Source organism: Hydra viridissima, unplaced genomic scaffold (genome assembly GCF_058129835.1).
Source record: "Hydra viridissima isolate aposymbiotic clone 2 unplaced genomic scaffold, HvirCarnegie_v1 scaffold_11, whole genome shotgun sequence".
Lineage (NCBI taxonomy): Eukaryota > Metazoa > Cnidaria > Hydrozoa > Anthoathecata > Hydridae > Hydra > Hydra viridissima.
In genome coordinates, this window is record NW_028324310.1 from 9165070 (window position 1) to 9190210 (window position 25141).

Sequence of the window (25141 nt, forward strand, 5' to 3'; positions counted from 1 at the left end):
CTTCGATAAGAATTTTATTGCATAAATATTTTTTGTCGCTGTTTGTTAAATAGACTTTCAAGAAATTTTCTTTTTTTTTTTTACAAATTAGATTGTTAGATTAAAAAAAAAATTTTTTTTTTAATCTAAGAATTAAGCATAAATATCTTATATAAATATCTTATAGGCATATTTTTCGACCTCGTTCTGACTTCTCTCTTTCTCTAAGAACATTTTTTAGTGGACCTTTATCATGGTCAGAGAATGTTCTAAACTAAATATACTGGTAAATATTTAATCACAGTGAAATTTTAAATTAAAAATGTTGTTGAGAAAACCATTGCTGATATTTCAAATTTAAGGACAAATAAGTATAAAAAATGGTTCTCCCATTTTTCCTTTTTTTATTTATTTGTTTATTTTATTTAATTTTTTTCTAATAATTTTTTAATTAACTCTTTAAATACTTTAAAATTGAGGAAAAATTAAGGAAACTAAAGAAAAATTGTGTTTTGATTCTTATTAACAATATACATATCTTGGTTAATATTATTTTCATGTAATACATTGTATATAACATGTCGCAACGTAAAGAAAACAGCCTTTACAAATTTTTTTACTCTGTATAAATACTCTGCAGAATGGCTGGTTGTCCATCGGCTGGACTTAAAGATAATTGATTATTTCTAAGATTTTTAAAAAGATTTAGACAAAGGTTTTTCTATTTTAAAGGTAAATTAAACATACACGGAAAAAAATTAGATCGATAGGGATTTTCACTTTCAAAGACTTTTTATTAGTAACTCCGTCAGATACATATGTTGTAAAAGGTTAAGGCCATCGGAACTAATCGAGCAGATGGAGGCAATGCTTCCCCTTTCCCCATCTTTGGTATGATTTTTAGCAACTTTAACATGCCATTTTTCATTTTTGATAAACTACTAAAACTACAAACATTTGTCAAGAAAAGTAATTCCAATGCCAAAAATATTCTAACATTTGTAATATGAGTCTAAAATTATAAACCTTTTTTTTTAATGTTTTTAATTTCTTTTGGTTTCACGGATTATGTATTAGAGTTTAACGTCCTCCAACTAATTGCCTTGTGGACGCATGCCTACTCCGTCCAGAGGAGACTTTGTGAGCGCCGTCCCAGAGTTTGCCACCCTACGGGAAGTAGAGAAAGACCCACCGTCGCCCGGGTTAGTATCATGATGACCGTTTATAGGGGGGCTATTCCCATGTTGATCAGGTTTATTTCCCCGTCAGATAAGTATACAAAATAGACCCGTAGGTAGTTTTTAGATGTCTTTTATATATCCATTTTTAAGTTATTTAACCTTCCAGCAGCCTTGTGAGTTGATGCAATTTTAACAACAATTTGAAAGATATACGATGACAATGGTACGATTAAAATCATATTGCTTGACTCAACGACGAACAGCGTAGTAAATATAGAGACAAATGATCAGCTGAGTAATTACCATTTTTAATCTGGATCAATTAGTTCTTGGAAGAATTTTACCATTAAAAAAATTTAATTTCAAATTTGAATCAATTTAAAACTCTAGTTACGTAAAGAAAACTGTCTTTGCAAATTTTTTTACGCTGTATAAATACTCTGCAGAATAGCTGGTTGTCCATCGACTGTTCTTAAAGATTATTGATTATTTCTAAGATTTTTAAAAAGATTTGACATTGGACGTCCAGATATGAAAAACGGTTTTATCTTTCCAATAAAAAAGTTGCGTAAGAAGTTATTTATTGCTGGTCTTTTACCAATTTATGTGTTATACTTTAAATTCTTTAAGTTTTCTGCTACATTCCATGTAAAGATTTCTTTCCACCACTCCTTTCTCTTTTACTTGTCCTGCATGAGGCCATTAGCATAATTACATATAAACATACTAACTACAATTTAATACAACAGTTGGCATTGTTAGTAGCCTTTTCTCAATTCTTAAATCATGCCTATCCGCACACAATGGTTATTTTCGCCTAAAATCGTGCAAAATCAAAAAAACAAAAACATGTATAGTAAAAAATTAAATGTATTAAATAATAAACATTAATTATATAATATAAAAGTATTTTCAAAAACCTTTTTATAACTTAAAATACTAATTTTACGAATAGAGTTGAATGAAACTTTTCTGAGCTTTATTTAAAAAAAGTAACCTTGTCTACTAAGTTTAAGTAAAGGTCTGCATTAACTGAATCTTTTTCAGAATTCTCATCCTATCAGAAAACTTTTAGAATTTCTTAGAATTTAACAACAAGATATTGAGTAAGAGTGACCAGGTATGATTTCTAGGGTTTTCTAAGAAACTTGTTATTCACTAGGATTGTAACGATTAGAAGATATCATTTAGAAAATTAATAGTGAAGATATTTTTTAACTTTATCAGAATTTCAAACAGATGCTTATATTTAAGATGTTAAAAAACTGAAACTCAAAATACAAAATGAAGCCTTACCTGAACTAAGAAACTACAAAATTAGTTTTTCATAGGCCACTAAAAAAACTGTAAATTTTAAAGCTTGAAATTAACTAAATTTTTTTGAAAGGTTTCGAATTTGCAACTATTTTTGACAACCACCGCACCGTGTGACCAAGGTTAAAAATATGTGTAGGGTTAAGAAGAAGAAGAAGAAGAATTGAAAAATAAAAATAAGACACCACACTTAGCAAAATTAGTATAATAATAATAATTTGCTATTAAAAATATCTATTTCTAAATGTGATAATTTTTATTTAGTTTTCAATTCAAAATTATAATTAAACTTTAGTATGTGCTTTGCCACATCCCTGTTTACCGCAAAAAATCGCACAACAAATAAAATTAGAGTTGCTAGATTTAAAATTTTCCCGTAAATAATTTCAAATTATTAAAAAGCTTACGGGAAAAGTATGGATAGAACATAAAAAAAAAGAAAATAATTTGTAGTTCTTTAAATTTTTCTGCTTGATTTTGAAAGATCTTCCTAATATTTTAATTTCTTTACAAAAAACAAGAAAAACTGTAAGGTTTTTAATATACAGAATAACATTTTATTAAATAACTTTAACAGCTGTTAAGAGTTGTTAATGAAAATTTGCGCTTCTATGCGCCGAAGCGCATAGAAGCGCAAATGCGCTTCGGCGCTAGGAATTAAGGGGAAGGTCGACAGCACTCCTCCCCTCATTCCTCAGAAGCATCACTGATATCTGAGCACAGTTTCCAGTGTTGTATCTTTTTATTGATTTTGGATAAGCTGAAGTATATTTTGAACAGTTTGCTTGATGTGTTTGTGTTCACTAGTCTTCGACAGTAGTGCTATAGGTAAGTATCTTGTTTGAAGTTTAAAGTCTGAGGATTATTTTAATATACAATGTTACACAGTATCTGTTGATGGGTTAAGAAAAAAGTAATTTTTACTCTAAACATGGCGATGGGGCAGGTTGACCCAGCACAAACGAGGCACGTTGGCCATGTGGACTAACGTACCCCGTTGACACATGCACATTTTTTAATTCATAGTAAATTGTTTGTGATGGAACAAAATGACAGTGATAGAATGTTTTTATTAAAATGCTAATCTGATTGAGACATTTTAGCCAGTTTCAAAACATTAGATAAGAATTAAGCCTAATAAATCAATTAGGTATTTAGTAATTTTGTTAGAATCTCATTCTATGTAGGGAATATGTAATTTTATGTAAGAATGTGATAACAGTAAGTAAATTTTGAAAGCAGATCTGCCCCAACCCATGGGCCAACTTACCCCATGTAAGGGGCACATTGGCCCAAGGAACATAACCTTAAATAAAGCATTTAAAAAATTTTCACAAGTTTATTTAAGATTTTAATAAAAGATTTATTTTATATAGTTTTAGCAACCTTCTCCCATAAAGAAACAAAATAATTTACGAAATGCGAAAAAGTTAGGAATTAAAGAAAAAAAAGCGGGCCAACGTGCCCCGGTCTACCCTACATGCAAACAATTCAGAAGTGGTGTCCAATTGGGAGAACAGTTGTTTAATTTCAAGTACTTTTTTAAAAAACCTGGAATCCAATTTGTGTTTATTGTCTGTAATTATTAAAAGCAACTATATTATTCATTAATATAAGTAAAATTTTATTGCAATCTCAGTCAGCAATTGCAATAATTGCATTTTGTAAAACTTTTTACGTGACTTGAGCCATATGAAAGAAGTTTCCAACTGAACAAAAACTATTCAAAGGAAAATAACAGTTCATCAAATTTATTGAGCGCAAATGCTTTTGACATCTTAATTGGTATATATTTAATCTACTTTGAGTGTAAAAGCATAGTTTTCCTTAAAAAAAAATCCTCTTAATTTTTTCGCAGTTTTGGAGCAATCTGACAACTGTGCCCCTCCACACGAAGTAATATTCGGACCATTAGAAGCATTATTCTGTTTTTCTTACTATTTCAAGAACGCAAAGCGAGTTGTTATGAAAGATATTTTGCCAATTCTACTGCAAAATTAAAGCAGGACGTCTTTATCCCTTAAATATGCAAATGTGTGAAAAATTTAACATCCTATAATTATTTAAGATATTCTGTTTCTCTTTTTTTAGGTTCTTAAATAAAGAACAACTCCAACAATGACAACAGCAGCACGACCAACCTTTGATGCCGCAAGAGGGGGAACTCAGAAATCTGAAGGCAATTTATCTGTTTTGTCTAAGCAATATTCTAGCAGAGATCTTCCATCACATACCAAACTTAAGACAAGGTTATTTTTAATTAAATTGTTAAACTAAACATAGCCATAATTGGAAATATATCTGAGCTAGATTAAATAGCTTAAAATGTTGGTTTTTTTTCTCTTGAATAAACTACGAAGTACATTTGTTTTTTCTTGTTGCTTCAAAGTCTTCGTAAAAATTTAGTATTTAAAAACTCCAAGATTCATTATTAAATTTAAAATTTATCATGCTTAATGTAATTTCTTTAAAGGCAACCTGGACAAGATACAACAGAGGAACTTCGTAGCCGTGACTTTAAAAGAGATTTAGTAGACAGAGAAAGAAATGCTCGTGAAAATAAAAAGTCTCGTACAGAAAACCCTTCATCATTATCATCAAAACGCCCTCGTATTGAGCAAATTTCTACCACAAATCTTGATGCTGATGACCCATTGGATGAAGAGGAAGAATCAGATGAAAGGTAAATAAGATTGTTGTTGTTTTTATATCAATGTTTTTTTTGTTGTCTATTTACATCTCTGTTAACATAGTTCAAGGTTTTACCATATTCTTTCTGTGAAATATTATATGTTAAAATGTTAACAGAATTTTATGCTATTTTCTGTTAAAATTGAGCTGTTAGCTAGATAAGAAGTGTCTAAAATGTAACTTAAAGAGTGTCAATTTTATAAAAATGGATCCTTATTGAAACATGTTTAGACTATGTGTTTTAGAAGCAATTTTTTACACTTGAAATAACTTTTAAAAAAAATTTTCTGATTTAAATATATATACTAATTTTCAATCTGATATCTTATTGTTCTATCATTGTTCTGTTCTGATATTGATCTTTTCTGACTTCTTTCCACTCTGACATTTTTTCTTTCTGACTTGCAGCAATCCAAACAAAAATTGCAGAAACATTGTGAAAATTGTCTAATATAATGTATTTATTGTATCAATAAGGATGGTCAGTGGATAGTTTATGGCTGATTAAGTTGTAATTTCAACAAAAGTATTAGGAGCAACTTGAAAATTGTGAGAATGCTCAGATAAAGTTAAAAAGACTGAAATTCTAATAGCAGTTAATTCAAATTTTTGTAAAAACTTTCGAATTAATTGTTATGGGAATTTTCTTTCATTTCTTTTGTTTCTAGAAAACCATCAAGTTATGAGTGATACTTAAAATTATTAAAGCAGTTACTATTTATACTGAATTTGAGCAAGTGATATTATTTGCAAATTTTATTCAGCTCTTTATATCTTCAGAAATTCGTTTAATGTTTTTGGTTGCAAACTTGAAAAATTCATTCTGTATCACAATATTTTAATAAGTTAAATACTTAAATTTTTATTTTTATTTTTTTTTTGTTTAAATCTGATTAGAATTTATTTAGGTCAATTTTCTTTTGCTTTTTCTGGCATAAATTAAATTTAATTTAAAAAATAAGATAATTCTAATTTGTTAAATGACTTATGCACAATGATTCTTAATATTATTATGCATAATAATTCTTATTATTACTCTGTTTTATTACTAATAGTCTGATTATTATTATCCTGATCAATTTGATTTAATTGAAACTCTGTATATGTAAAATTCTAACTTTCACATTGTAATTTTAAAAAAGTGTAAAAATATAAGAGTTAACTTATACGGCATATAAAGAAAACAAAAAAAATAAAAGAAAAAAAAACCATTTAATATATTTTATATTCAATCTTTTACTGCATATTTTTACTTTTTTTTAAGTTATTATTTATCATTTAAGATTTTTGTTGTTGTTATTTTAATTTCTCTGTTGTATTTTTTTACCCATCAAACTTACTTGAAAGTTAAATTTTATGTTTTAGTGATGATGAAGATGATACTGCAGAGTTACTTGCTGAACTCCAAAGAATCAAGAGAGATAGAGCAGAAGAGTTATTAAAGAAAGTAAGTTTTTTTCTGCATTTAAACATTCATAAATTTAGTGAATCTTTGACTTTTCTTCTAATGGCTTAATAAATATTAAGGTATAATTATAAGTTCATAATAAAAGAAATGTTTATATAAAATTACATTTGATAAGTAAATATTTTGAGTTTATGAAGGTTGGTTATCCCGTTATCATTTAGGAGCAAGAAAAGCGCCAAGAAGAAGAAAGAATTCGAACAGAAAATCTTCTAACAGGGAATCCTTTACTTCAAAATAATCAACAACAGGCATCAGGGGACTTTCTTGTAAAGAGGAGGTGAGTTTATTTTAGTGATAAATATATCCAGTTCAAACAAAAATGTTTTAACCCAAGATTGATATGAAAAAATTGTTATTTGTTAACCAGTCTTTGAATATAACTTTGGCTTCAAAGTAAACAAAAAACTTCAAACTTTGTACATGAATGGCTTATTTTAAATAAAACTAATAAATATAGTTTTGAATTGTTCATTAAATATAGTTTTGAATTGTTCATTAAATATAGTTTTGAGATAATCAATAAAACTGTTTCAATCTAATTTAAAAAATAAAAGCATGATGTACTAAAGTTTGCAGAAAAATTTATTTGATAAGAGAGGTACAAAGGTATAATGAAAAGCATAAAAACCTCAGTCATCAGGAAAACGTTGTTTTTGAAATAGGTATGTACATGTTTTATTAGTTGTTTTTTTTAAATAAAAAATGGTTGCTACTAGAGAAAAAAGCTTACTAATTTAAAATCATTCATTTACTTTTGTTGACCACTGATAAATTTCACCATAAAACCAACTTTAAAAGCAATACCTATGATGTCTCAAATAAATTTAAAACTACTGTATCAAAAGTTAAGATTGTTCTCAAGGCTTTATTGGTTTGACATAGACATGTATGAGTAATTTTGCTGATCTTTTTTTAGATTAACTTTAAATTAGATTTTTTAGATTTTTAGATTTTTTTAGATTAATTAGGTAGAAGAACCTTTTTTTTTTCAACATTTACATGTAAATGTTCTTAACAAAAAAAAGAATTTTTTTTTTGTCCAAAGTCATTTTTTGCATTATGAAACAATTGACAGTATAATAAGTCTTAATTTATTCTGAATTTTTTAATTGGATTTAAACTCTTTAAACAACTTATTAAACCAAAAAGGCTATGCACTCCATTTTTTGTTTATTGTATGTTGTTGTTGAGGATGTCCAAAATAAAATTTCTTGCATTTTGTTTGAAAAACAATTCTTGTCCAGGACAACGCTTGTTTTTCAAATAAACAAGAAAACTTCAAACTCACACAAATTAATGGGTAACAACCATGGCCTACTGTAATTACACGGCCTGATTTGTTGCATTTTCCGGAAAAAATTAAGAGGCCAGTTTTTTTACGGCTTATTTTAAAATTTAAACTATGTATGAAAGGTTTTATTAACAACAACAACAATAACAATATATTTACCAGTGAATATTATACAAAGGTGTTGAATAAAATATTGAATTATAATATTTTAACAATTACTATATAAATATTTGTTTGCATGCATCGGTTTATGCTTTTATAGTCATTTAATATGTAATGTATTCTGAACTGATTAATATGTGAATGTATTCTGACTGATTGCCTGTTTCATTATATTCCATTAGAGAGTGGAATAATGAAATAGACACACAGACAGTCTATTATTATTACTGTATATAGTCGAACTGCTTTTTTATGCAATGTTGTTTAAGTGGAGATGATTCCAATAATAAATGTAAATGAACTTTATAATTAAAAATAACTGTTACACTTTTTTGATTCGTTTTAGTAATAAAATGGTTAATAAATGTGTTGTTACAAACTGTAAAACTGGTTACTCTAATGGTCCAAAAAAGTCAACATTTCATTTTCCTGAAGAATCTGATTTGCGAAAACGATGGATATACTTTGTTAATAGAAAAGATTGGGTTCCATCAAAATATTCAGCTATTTGTGTTAATCATTTTGATGACAAATTTATTAATTATGGAAAAAGATGCACCTTAAAATGGAATCTTCTTCCAGTTCCAACTATTCAAACTGATGAAATAAGTGGATCATCAACTCTAAGGGTTCCAAAGTTGCCCCGAAAAAAACCAACTTTGAGATATTTAGGAAAAGATGAGTTTGAAGATTTTCAAAGTGTTGATAAAATCATTAATCTTGATTCTTTGACAGAACAACATTCTCCACCAGGCTTTACATTTAAAAAAATGCATGATAGTGTTGTTTATTATAAACTATGTTTTGATGAAAAATCAGGCATACCAATTGTTTTTGAGTCAATAACTGTAAATAAAGATCTTTATGTTTCATTGTCATATAAAGGCTATCATGTTTCTTTACCTGAATGGTTTCGTAGTGGTCATAATTGCAAATTAACAAACTGTAGTATGTTAGAAAATTTTCCTGTCTATATTAGAAATAAAGCCAATGATATGAATTCAATTTTGACAGAGTTAAATGAAGTCTCAAGGCAGACCTCCATATTCTGCATTCATTATACAAGGCAGACCTCCATATTCTGCATCCAGAAAGTAATCTTTATAAAGGTGTTGTTGTTTTTATGATTGTAGGGCTTCAAAAAGCTATTCCTTATGTTGTGAGATCATCACCTGAAGTTTGCACAACAGGACCATGGTTGAAAAAAGAAATTGATGAGTGCATTACCTCATTGCACCAATCAGGTTTTAAAGTAAGAGCTATTGTTACAGATAATCATTCTACCAACGTTAATGCATTTTCAGAGTTACATAAATCTTATACTGGAGATGGAAAACTATTTATTTATCATCCAGCTTAAAATGGAGTTTTAAAAACATATCTATTATATGATATAATCCATTTAATAAAAAATGTTAGGAATAACTTGTTGAATGGAAAAAAATTTGTTTTTCCTTCTTTTTCGTTTGATTTCTTCAGAGACAAAGTTGAAGTTCCAGCTGGTTTTATTACTTGGGATTTATTTCATAAAGTTTATGAAAAAGACCAATTATTAAATGGAAACTTGAAAAAAGCGAGGAAAATCAATTATCAGGTCACTCATCCTGGAAACAATAAACAAGATGTTAACCTTGCATTAGCGATTCTTGATGAAACAACTACAGCTACGATACTAAGTTATTTTCCTGAAAGAAATGATGCAGCACAATTTTTGTCATTGTTTCATAAGTTATTTATCACACTTAATTCAAAGCAGATGTTTAATACATCCAATCAGCTCGGCAATGCTGCTGTAAAAGGAGATAAAAAACCCACATTTTATAGAGAAATTGCAAATTGGATTGAAATTTGGTCAACATGTGAATATTTTACTTTAACCAAACAAACTTCTCATGCTCTTATCACAACATTACGTGCAACTGCATCTCTTATTGATGATTTGCTTGAAGAAAGCTACACATTTGTTTTTACTTCCAGGTTACAAAGTGATCCTTTGGAGCTACGCTTTAGTAAGTATAGACAAATGAGCGGTGGTCGATTTCTTGTAAGTCTTTTAGAAGTTTGCAACAGTGAAAAAATTTTGGCAGTAAGAAGTCTTCTAAAGGATGATATTAATTTCTGGGATGAAAATATTTATCAAACATTTGAATACTCTACTTTAGAAAATATTATGCAAGATATTGCATTGATCAGAGATATTAGAGTGTCAGCTTTCTGAAGATAGCATGGAAGTTGCTGTTACTATACCAGGCTACATTGCTAAAAAATTGAAAAAAAGATTTAAATGTCTATCTTGTGGTCAAAAAATGGTTTCTACAGACCAAGATGTTCTTAATAACGAATATCTGAAAATATTATCCAGAGGTGGACTTATATGTCCTAGTCAATCCTTGTCTGATTTTATTTGTCATCTTTTTAGTATTCTAGATATTATTTCTCCTATTCTAATCAAACATTGCAGTTATTCTTTATCAATTAAAAGTTTTGCAGAACAAATTTTTAAGATTTATTATAGCAGTGTTGATTTTACATGCGAGAAACACACAGAATGGGGAATTAAATATGGATCTCGAATTGTCATTAATATTTTTTATAATAATTTACAAAAAGAAACTACAGATTCTGTAAGAAAAGATCAAGTAAAAGAGTATAAAAAAAGACAAAGAACTGATAGCTAGTGCTAATAAGATTTTTTCTCAAATCCTTAATACATATAAAATTACAAACCTTTGTTTTTATTTCCTCATAAGAGTTGTAAGTAGTCTTTGCAAAATGTAAGTTTAATTTAGTAGCATTTTGATACATAGCTATTTGAAAGCCTATTTCAGTATTTCATATGTTATCGGAATATACTGAAACAGGGAATCAGTTAGCGAAAAATATTGTATAGCATAATGTAATTACATGATGATAATCTTAAGTTTTCCTCGACCATTTTAATAAAATAAACATTAGCCGTAAAAAAACTGGCCTCTTAATTTTTTCCGGAAAATGCAACAAATCAGGCCGTATAATTACAGTAGGCCATGTAACAACAAAAGGGATGTGCAATAATTTGGCATTCAAAACATTTTTTTTATTTTTCAAATTTGGACAATTTTTTTTTTTTAAATAATCGATTAACATGCTTAAACATTTCTTTATTAGGTGGGATGATGATGTTGTATTCAAAAATTGTGCCAAAGATGATGACAAGCCTAAGGTGCTTTTTTTTATTTGATATTCCAATCAATCTAGTTGTTTTTTTATCCTTAATGTAGTGATGTTGAGGGCTATAATCAGAACATTAATGGGGGGGGGGGGGGGGAGGAGTTGCTTTTGATCTACAACAGTTTTAGCAAGCATTTTATTGATACTTAGCTTAATATGTAAAGTCATCAAATTCGTAGCTTCAATCATTTTAAATATGTCTTTGAGGAAACAATTTACACTCACAAGTTATTTAAAAATTTTAAGTCGCATTTTTTAGTTTAAGGGGCTGTTTATATGGAAAGCGGGCTGGCTCGTTTGCCGGGCCAGCCCGTTTACCGAGATATCGATGTCATCAATATTTTAACTTAATTTTATTTTGCGTTTATATGAATAAACGAGCTGGCCCGGATAGCGATCCGTTCTAGTTCGTTTATTCATATAAACGCAAAATAAAATTAAGTTGAAATAAGGACGACGTCGAGAGCCCGCTTTCCATATAAACAGGCCCTAAGAAAGTTAAAATAAAAAATTGAAAGTTTACTAAATTTGTTAGTTCATTCATTTTTATTGTTTTATCAATATACAAAATAATTATCAGGAGTTTTTTTTTTTAAAAAAAAGGATTAACAAAATTTTAATTGATATACTAAATTCTCATCTCCCCAGTGAGTATCTTAAAAGAGTGACTTTGTTTATAACAATAGAATTTTAAAACTTAAATTACGAAATGATTTTTATTTTTCTAGATTTTCATATTAATGTGATTGTACTTTGCATTTAGAATTAAAAAGATATTTCTGAACTAAAATCGGTTTTTATTTTTGCTTCTTTTTTTATTCAATTAGAACAAAGGTTTTATTAATGACACACTTCGCTCTGAGTTTCACAAGCGCTTCATGGATAAATACGTTAAGTAAAGGTATATTTTTCATTTCATCAGATCGATAAAATTTCTCTTTGCAAATTAAAAAATTTTTTTTGCTGAGAAAGTTTATTGTCCAAGTGCCTTTTTTTGTTATTTATTTATTTTTTTTAATGCAGGTAATCAGGATCATATGACTTAATGAAGAAGATCATATCCCCCTGGGTTTCTTTAATGTGCATGAATGCAACTTTAAAAAATCATGCAGATTTCGGTTAAGAAATCTAAAATAAATTTTAGATGGAATTCGCTGATGATCCTGTTGAACATTGTAAATTATTTGCTGTGTATTGAAATTTTGCTATGGACAACCATTTTTTTAAATTTATTCAACTCTCGAAGAAGAAAATTGTGTCATAACTTCGTATTGTGAAAAACAAAAAATTAAAGAAAAGGTCTGGAAGTCTGGAGATCTGAAAACAAAAAAATACAAAGAGAGGTCTGGGGGTCTGTAAACTTTTCTTTGTCTTCAGCCTTAAAGAGCTTTTTTATTGTACTTGACGGCGTCGAACAGACTATAAAACTATAATTGATGTTTTTAATATTTTTACCGGTTTACAGTTGATTAAAAAAATTTACTATCACTGAAGGTGTACTTGTCTGACTTTCAAAATAGGTACATACATAAAGTGATTAGCTATTTTTATTATAAAAACCCTTGGTCAGCAAGATGTTCTTCAGGGTTTTTTTTTTCTTTTCTATTTTTGACGTCTAACTAATGAACTGAATCTGGCTGATCGCCGTCATCATTGATCTCTTTCGACTGTATTTTGATGTCCTCGATTGTATTTAAAAATGGGGCAAGTAGGTTATGTAAAAAAATTAGTTGGTAATGTACTCTTATTTAATTATGGATTTTATTAAACTTAACCCACCATATTTTGTAATTACAAAATTACCACTTATAAAATAAAAACTGTTAGGAAAGTTTTGACAACCACGAGTTGGCCATACTTAGAGCACATGGGCAAAAAGCTGAACAGTGAGGTTATGTTGACTAAAAGAAAACAAACAGCTGTAAGTGAAGATGAACAAGGCAGAAAAAAAAGATCAATATTGAAGTTGCCATTTACAAATTTTGCTAACCTAATTTCGTTTGGATTTTCTGTATAATTTAGTATATTAAAATGCACAGATAATAGATTTCAAAGAATGATTTTTTACATTTCGTATATTCAGATGTGAAAAAAGAGTGGGTGATTGACTAACCATTTTTTACTATTTTTATTTTATTTAACGATGTTTTTATTACTTTCGGACTCAGCATACCAAAAAACAAACGAATCAGGCAAAATTGTTAGAAAAACTTTTTCGCTGGCTTGTTTTTTTTTATCGTAATTTATCTTTAAAAACTCGAAACCACAAAAAGGTGACTCTACCTTTTTTTTCGCTGAGAACTTTAAATAATGCCTAACAGGTCCGTAGTTAAGGGCATGATAAACATGTTTAAAAATAGAGAAAAAACATCTCGTTGGATGTTTTTTCTTTATTTTTAAACATTTCTGAGGAAAATTTGATTCCAACATATTTCAAACATATTTAAATCAATAACAAAAAAATTTTAAAGAACATAAAACATTTAATTCTGTTTCTTATAAAAAGACCTTTTATCAATCATTTCTTTTGTTCCTATTTCTGGAGCATGTGACCGTGGTGTGACCTAACAAAAAAAACTCCCATTGTAACAAATGATACATTTTAATAAATATTCGGGGGGAATAATTTTGTTATTTTAACTAGATATCTATTTATTATTTAAAGATAATAAAATACAAATATTTTTTTTGTAATATACAAAATTTATGTTTAAATTAGGCTATACTGACGTTAGCATCTTTTATCAAAATATAAACTTGGGTTAAAGTCTATTCTTATGTAAAAATTTTTTAATTTAATGTAAGAATTTTAATTGGAAAGTAAAAAACGTTTTCCAATCAAAGAAACTTTTTGATTGGAAAACGTTTTGATATTTTTATTGATAATCTTAAAGTGAAAATGAATATCAAACGCTTTGATATTCATTTTCGATTTTAGATTATCAATAAAATCCAATATAAATATGTGCCTCCAATATTGTTCGAAGTGGTGGTGTTCGAATATTGTTCGAAGTGTTGGTGTTTGAGTAATCTTTAAATGAGACAACACTAGTGTCAAAAACAGGACATAAAACTTGGAAATCTTTCTGTTTAAGTATATTTGAGTTTATTGGAACTGGAAAAGATCTTTTCTTACAAAAAGATAAGTTATTTTCTTACAAAAAGATAAGTATAAGATAAGTCATAATTCAAATAGCTGCAATGTATATCTCAAAAATTAGATCGTAACTCGTCTATCTTAACAGCTTTGCTGTCTGTAAAACTGTTTCTGATTCTAATCTGTGTTAACTGCCATTCTCCTCCAAGTACCCTGTAAGATTAAATTGTTGAAGTAACTGACAAGTACCTTCTGCAAATTTTTCAGCTGGCTTTTTTGAATGAATTAGTGCATCTAGGATTTCATAACTGAGATGCTGATCATCAGGTTCTATAGTTACACTACCACCTACTTGAGTTCAAAAAGTGAAACCTGTAAATTGATTTTTTTTTTTTTTTTTTCATTTTCTCATTTTATTTGTTTTATCTTTTATTGTTCATTTAAGTAATAATATACTGAATTATTCTAAGATTATGGAGCATATTAGTTCCAACTGTTTTCTAACTATATTCTAACCTATTCTGTTCTTTGCTGGGTTAATTCTTGACGGCATGATACCTAACTTTTACTATAGAAATCTTTCCGTTTATAGCTTAACTAATAATAACTGATAATCTGATGTGCAGTTTATTTGACATTAATCACTAGATTGTAGTCTTTGTTAAGAGGAGAGAACCTGAAGAAAAGTTCATATGGTCATCCTTTTTTTAAGTCTATTTCCTAAAACCAAAATAAAACTAATTTTAACATAATTTGCTGTTTCCATCGATTTTTAGATCTGCGTGCAAGATTTTTCTCTGGTCTTAGTCCTTTAGCTATAGAACCACCTGAGCCTTACAGTTAGAGTTTTCTTAGCTAGAAGAAAGTTGCAACCAATATGCCCCATAATCATACAATATTTCGATGAATAACAGCCTGACTCGGCATTCTTAGATAAAGATAATGGGGCATGTGGCGAGTTCATTACTTTATTAAGTTTTAATATTAGCTCTTGTCTTTCTTCCACTTTGAATTTTCTCATGCAATACTCTCTACTTTTTCTCCAAAGAGTTTTTATTCTAAGCAAAAGTAATTTCTCCCCAATTATAACTGGTGGTTGAAAAATTTTTTCTTTTTTCCATTAAGGCGGTAGTGCACCAATAAAAGTGGGGGAGAAAAATTTTTTTTTACTTTTATTATTCAACTAATATAATCATCGCAGATTTCGAATTTTTAGTTGATTTAATTAAAGAAAAAAAAACTTCACATGTTAAAACTTGTATATAATGTATCGGTATAAAATGTTTTTTATTTTCCCCCTAGCAACACTTTGTTTATTTCGTTGTTATGCGCTTCAGAAACAAGTTAAACCATAAAAAAGTCATAAAATACTAACCTTGTCAACTCTTTTAAGTGCAAAGTTGTAGACTGCAACGACTTCTTGTTAATTAGTTTAGTGTAATGGCTTTATTGACGTAATTCGCTTCTTGTTTCAAGCTGCATTCAAACTTTATTATTTATGCTATAGTATATGTTTTATCTTTTTAAAATAAAAATAATATGGGTGGATCAAAGAGAAAACAAATTTTAAACAGAATATACAATAATAAAAAAGCAAAATTTCGTGGAAACATATATACAAAGATTCCTTCTTGAGAAACGAAAACTTTATCTTTTGTTGAATCTGCTACACATTCTGCTTCTTCAAAAAAAATTAAATATTGCTGATATAGATTTTCAAGATTTTCAAAGTACAGATTTTAACTCTGTTATGAACTTTATTCTGTTGGAAAACGTTGTATCGCTACTGAAATGCCCGAATTTGTGTGAAGATAATGTTCATTTAATGTTTGATTCCTCCAAAAAGTACGGGTTAAGTATTGGTTTAAAAAGATGTTGCAACAGTTGCAATTGGAAAACTGTGTTTTTTTTCATCTACTACGTTTTGTAAAAAAAATTTAATCGAACAACAAGAGCCTAGTAAAAGCAAAGTGGACAAAAACCATTTGATATTAACACATGTGTCATTGTGGCTTTTCGTGAAATGGTTTAAAGGGTTATCATCATTAGAAAAGTTTTGTAGAATTGTGGGGAGGGAAAATAATAAAATTGTAAACGTTATCTTTAAGTTTTTACCCGGCTCAAGCATATAATATTCGAACAAAGAAAAGAGTGAGCCAACCAACAAAAAAGTACGCACAGAGACTTATTGAATTTGTCATTTGAATAAGATGATAAAGCGAAAAGAAAAGTAAAAACAGCAACAACCAAGAAAAGATGTACGCACAGAAACTTATTCATCATTTATTCATATGACAGGCTGAATAAGTTTCCGTGCGTACACCTTTTCTTGGTTGTTGTTATTTTTTACTTTTCTTTTCGCTACATCGTTCATTCATATGACAAATTCAATAAATATCTGTGTGTACGTCTTTTCTTGGTTGTTGTTACATTTTACTTTTCTTTTTGCTTTATCATCTTATTCATTTGACAAATTCAATAAGTCTCTGTGCGTACTTTTTTGTTGGTTGGCTCACTCTTTTCTTTGTTCGAATATTATATGCTTGAGCCGGGTAAAAACTTAAAGATAATGTTTACAATTTTATCATTTTCCCTCCTCACAGAATGATGAATATGAAGCCACCTATGAACAAATAAAGCTACAATAAAACTTTACATAACCTGTTAGATGTTTATCAAAATTTAGTTGACCAGAACATGAAAAATGCTGCCGATGAATTAATCCCTGCAGGTGAAACATCAAGAGACATGTGTAGCTTTGATGCTTCATGGCAAAAGCGTGGTTTTACTTCAAATAACAGAGTTGGTCTGCAATTTCAGTTGAAAGTGGTAAATGTATTGACTTTCAAATAAAAACAAAAACATGTAAATTATGTTCAATATGGAAGTTAAAAAAATACATGTATCCAGTTGAATATGAAAAATTCCAGTCATCACATTACCAAAAGTGTAAAATTATTCATACTGGATCATCATCGGCTATGGAATCAAGTGGTGTTTTAAAACTTTTTCATCGTTCTGAAAAGAAAAACAATTTAAGGTATACCACATATATTGGTGACGGAGATAGTAGTTCTTATACCAGTGTTGTTGCTGCTAAACCTTATGGACATAATGTAGAAATTAAAAAAGCAGAGTGCATTGGTCATATTCAAAAACGAGTTGGCACGCGTTTAAGAAACTTAAAAAAAAGCAGCAAAGAAATTTTAAGTGATGGTAAAAAACTAGGAGGAGCAGGTCGTTTGACAGAAAATGTTATGAACACATTGCAATATTATTATGGCAAAGCAATCAGACAGAACATTGGTAATTTATATGCAATGAAAAAAAGTCTAGCAGCTGTTCTTTTTCACTGTTCTGAAAGTTATGACGATGAAACATGCCATCAATTTTATTTGCGCACCATGGATTCTTGGTGCAAATTCCAGGCTGATAAAGTAACTGGAAAAAAACATATATTAAGAAAATATTTATATTTCTGCTGCTGTTCGAGATTTTATAAAACCAATATTTATAGATCTTGGAAGTGATATTCTTTTAGAAAAGTGTTTGCACGGTAAAACACAAAATCCTAATGAATCCTTGAATCAATCGATTTGGAAGCAGTGTCCCAAAGATATATTTGTTGAAAGAACTGATTTATGTGTTGGAGTAGCATCAGCTGTCCTATACTTTAATAATGGACTACAATTTTTAGAGATGTTATTTGATAAGCTTAAAATAACAGTAGGTTGCAATCTACATAACTTTTGTCTTATAAATGACTCAAAGCGCATTTCTAAAGCAGAAAAACAATCCAAAAGTATAGTGAAATTAAGACGCAAGAAACTAAGAGCTATACAAAAAGGTTTTTGTGATCAAAACGAAACATTAGAAGGAGCAGTTTATGGAAGTGGGGAGTTTTGAACGATTTATTTTTTTGTTTTTATTTTTAAATGTTTTATAGCCTGGCGATTCATGTTTTATAGCCTGGCGACGGAGATATTTTTCAAACCGATAACCGATTTGATCTGAAAATTGGCATACTTGTTTGTAACACATGTATTTGCAACCTCTACTAGAATTATGTTTACAGCTAATTTCGTAACTTTTGTGAGTGATTTTTGTTCTCAAATAACACCAAAACTTCCAAATATGACTAAAATGCATATATTTTGACTTTTTTTGGTCAAAATCCACAACTTTTAGTGTATGTTGTAATTGCATAAGTAAAGGGTCACAAGCGAAAATTTCAGTTCAAATTTATTTACGGTTGCTAAGAAAAACCCAATCGCCAGTTATTCGTTTTTAGGCTTTTGTCTATCAATAATTATGCGCATTAATTTTTTTAAATTTTAAAATTTTTACTTTTATTTTAATCATATATATGTTGTGCACTATTAAAAATTAAAAAAAAAAGTTGAAATACAAGATTTTTTTTTAATGGTATACTACCACCTTAAGCAGGAACTAGTGGAATTACATCCTTGGCAACGTCTCTGTTAACATGCTCTGGTGTAGCAATAACTTATTTTTGCGACTGACCAAATTCTGAAACTAAAGGGTACAGATACCCTAACGGGCATGCGAATCAGACAGGAAAATTCCCAAGCTAAACAAGCAGGAGCAACCCCTCAACAACTGATTATATGGGAAAAAAAGTCGAATACAAGATGCATAGACCTGTAGAGTGAAACAGAAGACTATCTAGTTTTTTTGGCATTCGAGCAAATATCCCCCCCACCCTAGACCCTTTGTAGACGAAAGTTTGTTACTCGAGCAAAAAGGTAGATAAACGTAGTGACACAAATTGTTTCTAAAAACCTAAGTGCTCTACTCTAAAATCTTTCAAAGTAACAATCAGAATGAGAAGGATAGGGGATTGGTACCAAAAATAATTTATAAAGAAGCAGCAAGGAAGGTGATGGACAACAGTCGGTTAGAAAAGTCGGTTAGTAGCTCGTACGCTACTTAAGACTGTATATTGTTCCTTGCGTAACAATATACAGTCTTAAGTAGCGTACGAGCCTCACAACAAACTGTTTACTGCTGAATGAATCCAAGGCTTTAAAACATTGGAAAAAGACTATGGACTTAAACTTCGGGCTGAGTACAAATGATCTGCGTCGATTATCTTAAACAGGTTTAAACACTAACCAATTATGGTTTATTTCATAACAGGTCGATACCTGTTTTAAAACCGAACCTCAGTTCATAAGTTAAGTGAATAAGTTAAGTGATAAGTTAATTTTAATATTATGATATTCATTGTAACATTAATTCGTTGTTTTAAAATGCGTCTCGATACCAAAGGCATAAAACAATTTAAGAATCAGAGAAAATCACGGCCACATTCGTTATTCACTCAACGACGCCGAAATTTAAATAAATTCTATAAACGTCAGTTTAACTGTACAATTTAAGCATTCAAACTTATTCATTTGATAGAGCATTAATTAAGCCTGATAGACCATGACCACGAGTGAAAAACAAACACGAGAGGCGAATGTAAAATTTTTATAGCTAATTCTTTTTCTTAAACGCTTGTCTAAACTTGGTCTTTAAGAGTTACAGAAAATAACAAGTAAATTCATTTAAAATTCTTCTTTACACTATATTATATATTTCTCTATATACTAAATATTAATAATTTAATGTGCAATAAATGCCGATTATTTACAACGGATCAATTAACAAATAAAACTACACATAGGATGAGAAAAGGCGTAAGTGAAGAGAAAGTTGTTTTAAGTAATTAACGAATTGTTAGTAGATATTGAAGATTCGAAACGTTAAACATCTAAAAAAAACACCTGTTATTATGTAGCGAAAAATATCCGGTCTTGGTTTTTGCTTTCTTCATTAAATCATGTTTTGGAACGACTTGAAAAAAGTAACAAAACACGATCAAATTAAAAATGTGCTTCAACATACCTTTGTTTTTAGCCTTTTTAAAATACATTAAAAAAGAAAAAAGAAAAGATTTAGGGAATCACTTATATCGCAACTCTGTTAATGAACATTTAAACAACTCCCTTTTTGAGATTTCCGATCAAAAGGAATCAGCGAGCATTTCAATTTTCACCGAACGCAACAAAGTTAACCAAAAGCAATCAATATGTTTCTGTCTTTTAAAAAAATTACCTGAAGTAATGTTAACAGTAGGTTTCTTTGTAACTTACTGTTTCTGATTCTTCCCGAAGAAAAATATTTGCTGATCTGATTTTTCCAATCGCTTCCTCGTTACTTTTTAGAGTAATAACCTTTGTATAACAGCTGTAATGGGGTCACATCAAGCTCTTAAAAACTATCAGTGAAACGAGTTTCAAGTTCTCATAGCTTGATAATTTTCTTCCAAAGAAGACAACTATAAAGAAGAATCACATATAAACACAATTTATAGCCAATCTTTGAGCTTAAATATAGTAACTACAGCAATATGAATTACTATAGATAAAATTAGCAATATGAATTACTATAAAAACATTATAGCGTATATACAAGTTAAATTGTTAGAAATAAAGAACATAGAAAATAGTATTACTGGTTAGCCACTCACCAATATTCACATTATGATTCTTTTATAACAGGTTGAAATGTGTAACTTGAACAACCAAGGCTAAGTTTTCTGACAACATCATTAGCCATGCTGGCACTATTTACACCTGCTGCTAATGGTGATTGTGGTGCAACATAGCGTGGTTTAACAAATGGAAATGCATTTGTAGTTCGAATATCACACATCAATGGACTATTTGATGGAGTTGTTGTTGATGCAACAGTATGGGTTGCAAATCCTTGCTCACACCCAGAATCATCATCACATAAAAAGTGATTGGTGTATGAGTCACATGGCGGATCAGGTGAAGAACAAGATGACATGCTGCTAGAAGCACTGACAGGAGAGTTAAAATTTCGTTTTGCTGGTGAACACGTGAAAGATTCATCATCAGGATCCACTTATAATAGAACAAATTACAGAAATTATAATATAATTATAATATAATAGAACAAATTATAATATAATAGAACAAATTACAGAAATAAACAAAGTTATAAATTTCTTTCCAGCCTTACCAGCTAATGTACTTACATTTGCGTTTTGATGTTAGTAAGCTAGGTTTCAGGTAGCTAGGACTTAAACTGCGTCTAAATTTTCAAAAAAGAAAAACAATTGAGAAAGAAATTTCAAGGATAGCTTTATACATATCTGATTTTGTTTTGTATAATATTAACAATTTATAACACAAAAATGCTTATATACCGATATGTGCGATGTTTTGGACTAATAGGAACACCAATTGGACTTGGTGTCAAACTTCTGTTATGAATCTATAAAAATTATTTAAACCCATAACTCAATCTTTATTGAAAACTAAAGTGTTATCAATAAATCCAAGATTTAAGTACCATTTGCCAATTTGTGTATTTAATGTTATAAAAAAAAAAAAAAGAAAAAAAAAAGGATACCTTATCAACAAAACGCACTGGTGATGATATGTCTTCAATACTATCTCTTTTTTCACGATGTTCATTTGTTGAAGCATAATTTTTATCACCCTAAAATAAAAATTAACACATCTCTAATACTTACATTTTTTTCTTCTCATATTGAACCTTACCTTGTTCCTTAGAGTTCTTAATGAAAGAATCTTTGTAACTATCAACATCTTTAAAAAACAGACCTTTAATAGCTTTCCTAAAAAGCCTATATTATGCATTTAGTGTTTTAACTTGATTTACAAAAAACAAAATCCTTTCTAAAATTAGGGTTAACTTATCTTATTTCATATTTAAATAAATGAACTAATATAGTAAACCTAAACTATTTCATACCTAAAGATATGAGATAATTTAGGTTAATTATTTCATATTTTTCAGATAACAAACTGGTTTAATCAGATATATGTAGGAACAAAATCATCGCAGTGAACAATAGAGTTATATGGAGGAAAATTCATTAGCAAATATTTGTTAATGAATTTTCCTCCATTGATGAAATTAAAAAATCTAAACACCTTATCTAAGAATATGTGAAAAAGGTCTTTAATACTTACTAGCCATGATATCTCATCCCAACTCCTACTTAACTGAATAGCTGAGTGAATATCCCTAAAAAAAAAAAAAAAATTTATCTTAATAAAAGAAAAGGGAAAAAACTAAAAAAAAAAAAAATTTAAATACATATCACGTAAATATATTTCACTACATATCTGGAAAAATTACCACATCAAATTAATAAAGCTAATGAAAATATGATTGGAGTAAAAAAAATATACCGTTCTTTTGCTATTTCTCTGCTTAACTCATCAACACTCTCTTCCTAAAAAAATTGTCTTATATTTAAATTTTAGGAAAATTTAATAACAAACAAACAAAAAAAAATCTAACAACTAACTTTCATAAAGCAAAAAAGTTAGCTTTGATATTTCGGCTAGAATAACAGAGAAAAAAAAAACATAACTGAATAGAATTTACAGCAAACAATTTGCTTACCCTTTTAATTTGAAGAACTCTTGGTGCAGGCGATCCAACAGTTATCTTTAAAACAAACAAAAAATTTAAAACAAAATAAACATTTTTAAAACAAAATAAACATTTTTGAAATTAAGCAAACCATTGGAAAATACATACTACCAACCAATAACTGGTAGCAACTATAAGACTAGCTATAAGAAATATTCCACCACAAGAAGGATATAACTATCCTGTTTTTGTGTAACTTGAAGATAAATTTTTTTAAAAATAGCTATCCTTTTCAAAGCAAAACATTTAGATGATTTTATCATTATATTTATTTTTAGAGGGTCAATACTTTGCCAAATATTTTTAAAATATTTTTGACTTTTTAAAGTTTTAAAATGAAATAAAGAATACATATTTAACTTTATTTGATTAGAAAAGCACAAAAAATTCACAATATTTTCACACATAATTTAATTTTAAACAGCTTATTCAAAAAAAAGGAGATTCCAGACTAATTTTTATTTAAAAACAAGTATTTTAAATTTGAAAGGAAAAAGTGCACTTAGGTTTTGAGTCAGTGTGTTTATTACCATTGCATAATGAGTTATTTGACTAAAAAATCTTTATTTATTTAACTATTTATTTATTTATTATTATTATGATTTTAATTATAAATATAATAATAATTATTTTTATTATTATTATTACTATTATATTATTATTATTATTATTATTATTATTATTATTATTATTATTATTATTATTATTATTATTATTATTATTATTATTATTATTATTATTATTATTATTATTATTATTATTATTACTATTATTATTATTATTATTATTATTATTACTATTATTATTATTATTATTATTATTATTATTATTATTATTATTATTATTATTATTATTATTATTATTATTATTATTATTATTATTATTATTATTATTATTATTATTATTATTATTATTATTATTATTATTATTGTTATTATTACTATTATTATTATTATTATTATTATTATTATTATTATTATTATTATTACTATTATTATTATTATTATTATTATTATTATTATTATTATTATTATTATTATTATTATTATTATTATTATTATTATTATTATTATTATTATTATTATTAACTATTTATTTACTTATTTGCTTTTTTTTTGTTGCTGTTTAAATAAACTCTCCAAAATATTCAAAACAAATACAAAATAAATAAAATGCTGTATGATACATTAGACTTGGACATATTTCAAATTAATATACAATATCTGCATGTTGTTCTACAAAATGATAAAAAATATTCCTTTTAATGTTAAAACCTAAAACAGCAGAGCAGAAGAGAAATTTGTTAAAAGCAATTTTATAGAATGAAACTTTATATTAGGAATTACACCTCTTTATATACATATCTAGTATACGCATAAGTGACTAAAGCACTAATAAAAACGCGTTTATCATTTACTAATATCTAAAAGAATGTAATTATCTTACAGGAGATGAAGAGGAGAACACGTCTACATCTAATGTCATTTGCATTATCTGTGTACTTGTTAAATATTCAGGTGCTTTTGTTAATGGAGTTTCTAACGCTATTTCATTGCTTATTGACATTGTCTCGCATTCATCCGTTTCCGAAATGTTTGCACTCGTATATACCAACCTTGTTACATCAATACCTTTTGGTTGTGTAATAAATCTTTTGCTTCTTAAGCTTTTTATAATAGATTGATGATGGATTTGTTGAGCAATTTCATGCAATCCATCCATTTCTGTATCTTCTCCCGCAGATTCTTCCGGCAGCTCAACGTCCGCCATTTTAAATTTCAAGTCGATTTTTCCGTTTAGTAAATAAACTTGAATACGCTCATGGACGGGCTCAGTAGAGTGCTTAAAAACGTTGAACGTTTTTTCCCGATACTTAGCCACCTTAAATTTGTCATCGATGTATTTATTATGTTTTTTATTTAAACAGTGATATAAATTTTTCACCAAGAGATCTTCATTTTATGGCAATAAAGTTTAAGCCTCATAGTTTTTTTAAAAATGTGTTCTTATTTTATTAAGATTTTAATTATCACCGCGCATTGGTTAGTACAAAAAGAAATTAAGCTAATTTCTTCTTGAGAATGAGGCGATAACTTTTGGGACCAGCGTTAATATATATAAATATTAGGGATATAACCATGTGGCGTCACTACGGCTGGTGTCATCCGATGCGACAACTCATCATTCTTTCGCCCGAGCACCATCTCCTCTCCTTCCACTTTAGAATTCAAAGAATACCTCTC

At 28.3% G+C, this 25141-nt stretch overlaps 3 protein-coding genes and 2 pseudogenes across 4 annotated transcripts; 4 read left to right on the forward strand and 1 right to left on the reverse strand.

Moving 5' to 3' along the window:
* Positions 1–4406: 4406 nt before the first annotated feature.
* LOC145191218 (protein CWC15 homolog) lies at positions 4407–12729 on the forward strand. Of its 2 annotated transcripts, XM_090067393.1 has the most exons (7): positions 4407–4723; positions 4948–5157; positions 6531–6612; positions 6795–6910; positions 11234–11288; positions 12124–12197; positions 12320–12729. In XM_090067393.1, exons 1-6 carry the CDS (start codon positions 4593–4595, stop codon positions 12193–12195), a joined length of 666 nt encoding a protein of 221 aa, XP_089923519.1. In that variant the 5' UTR covers positions 4407–4592; the 3' UTR covers positions 12196–12197; positions 12320–12729. The 2 variants fall into 2 exon arrangements, 1 of the variants encoding a protein (XP_089923519.1); XR_016445170.1 differs by lacking the exons at positions 12124–12197; positions 12320–12729 and having other exon boundaries at positions 6795–7933; positions 11110–11288.
* Positions 8405–9184, forward strand: LOC149882052 (uncharacterized; annotated as a pseudogene).
* Positions 9238–10364, forward strand: LOC149882053 (uncharacterized). The gene is made up of 2 exons (XM_090067391.1): positions 9238–9338; positions 9566–10364. Exons 1-2 carry the CDS (start codon positions 9301–9303, stop codon positions 10302–10304), a joined length of 777 nt encoding a protein of 258 aa, XP_089923517.1. The 5' UTR covers positions 9238–9300; the 3' UTR covers positions 10305–10364.
* Positions 12730–15932: 3203 nt separating the features above from the next.
* LOC149882054 (uncharacterized) lies at positions 15933–18299 on the forward strand (annotated as a pseudogene).
* Positions 18300–20284: 1985 nt separating this feature from the next.
* LOC145191654 (uncharacterized) lies at positions 20285–24710 on the reverse strand. The gene is made up of 9 exons (XM_090067601.1): positions 24345–24710; positions 22869–22913; positions 22652–22695; positions 22430–22484; positions 21843–21932; positions 21637–21704; positions 21466–21521; positions 20932–21331; positions 20285–20739 (listed from the first exon to the last, which is right to left on the reverse strand). Exons 1-8 carry the CDS (start codon positions 24666–24668, stop codon positions 20943–20945), a joined length of 1071 nt encoding a protein of 356 aa, XP_089923727.1. The 5' UTR covers positions 24669–24710; the 3' UTR covers positions 20285–20739; positions 20932–20942.
* Positions 24711–25141: the final 431 nt, after the last annotated feature.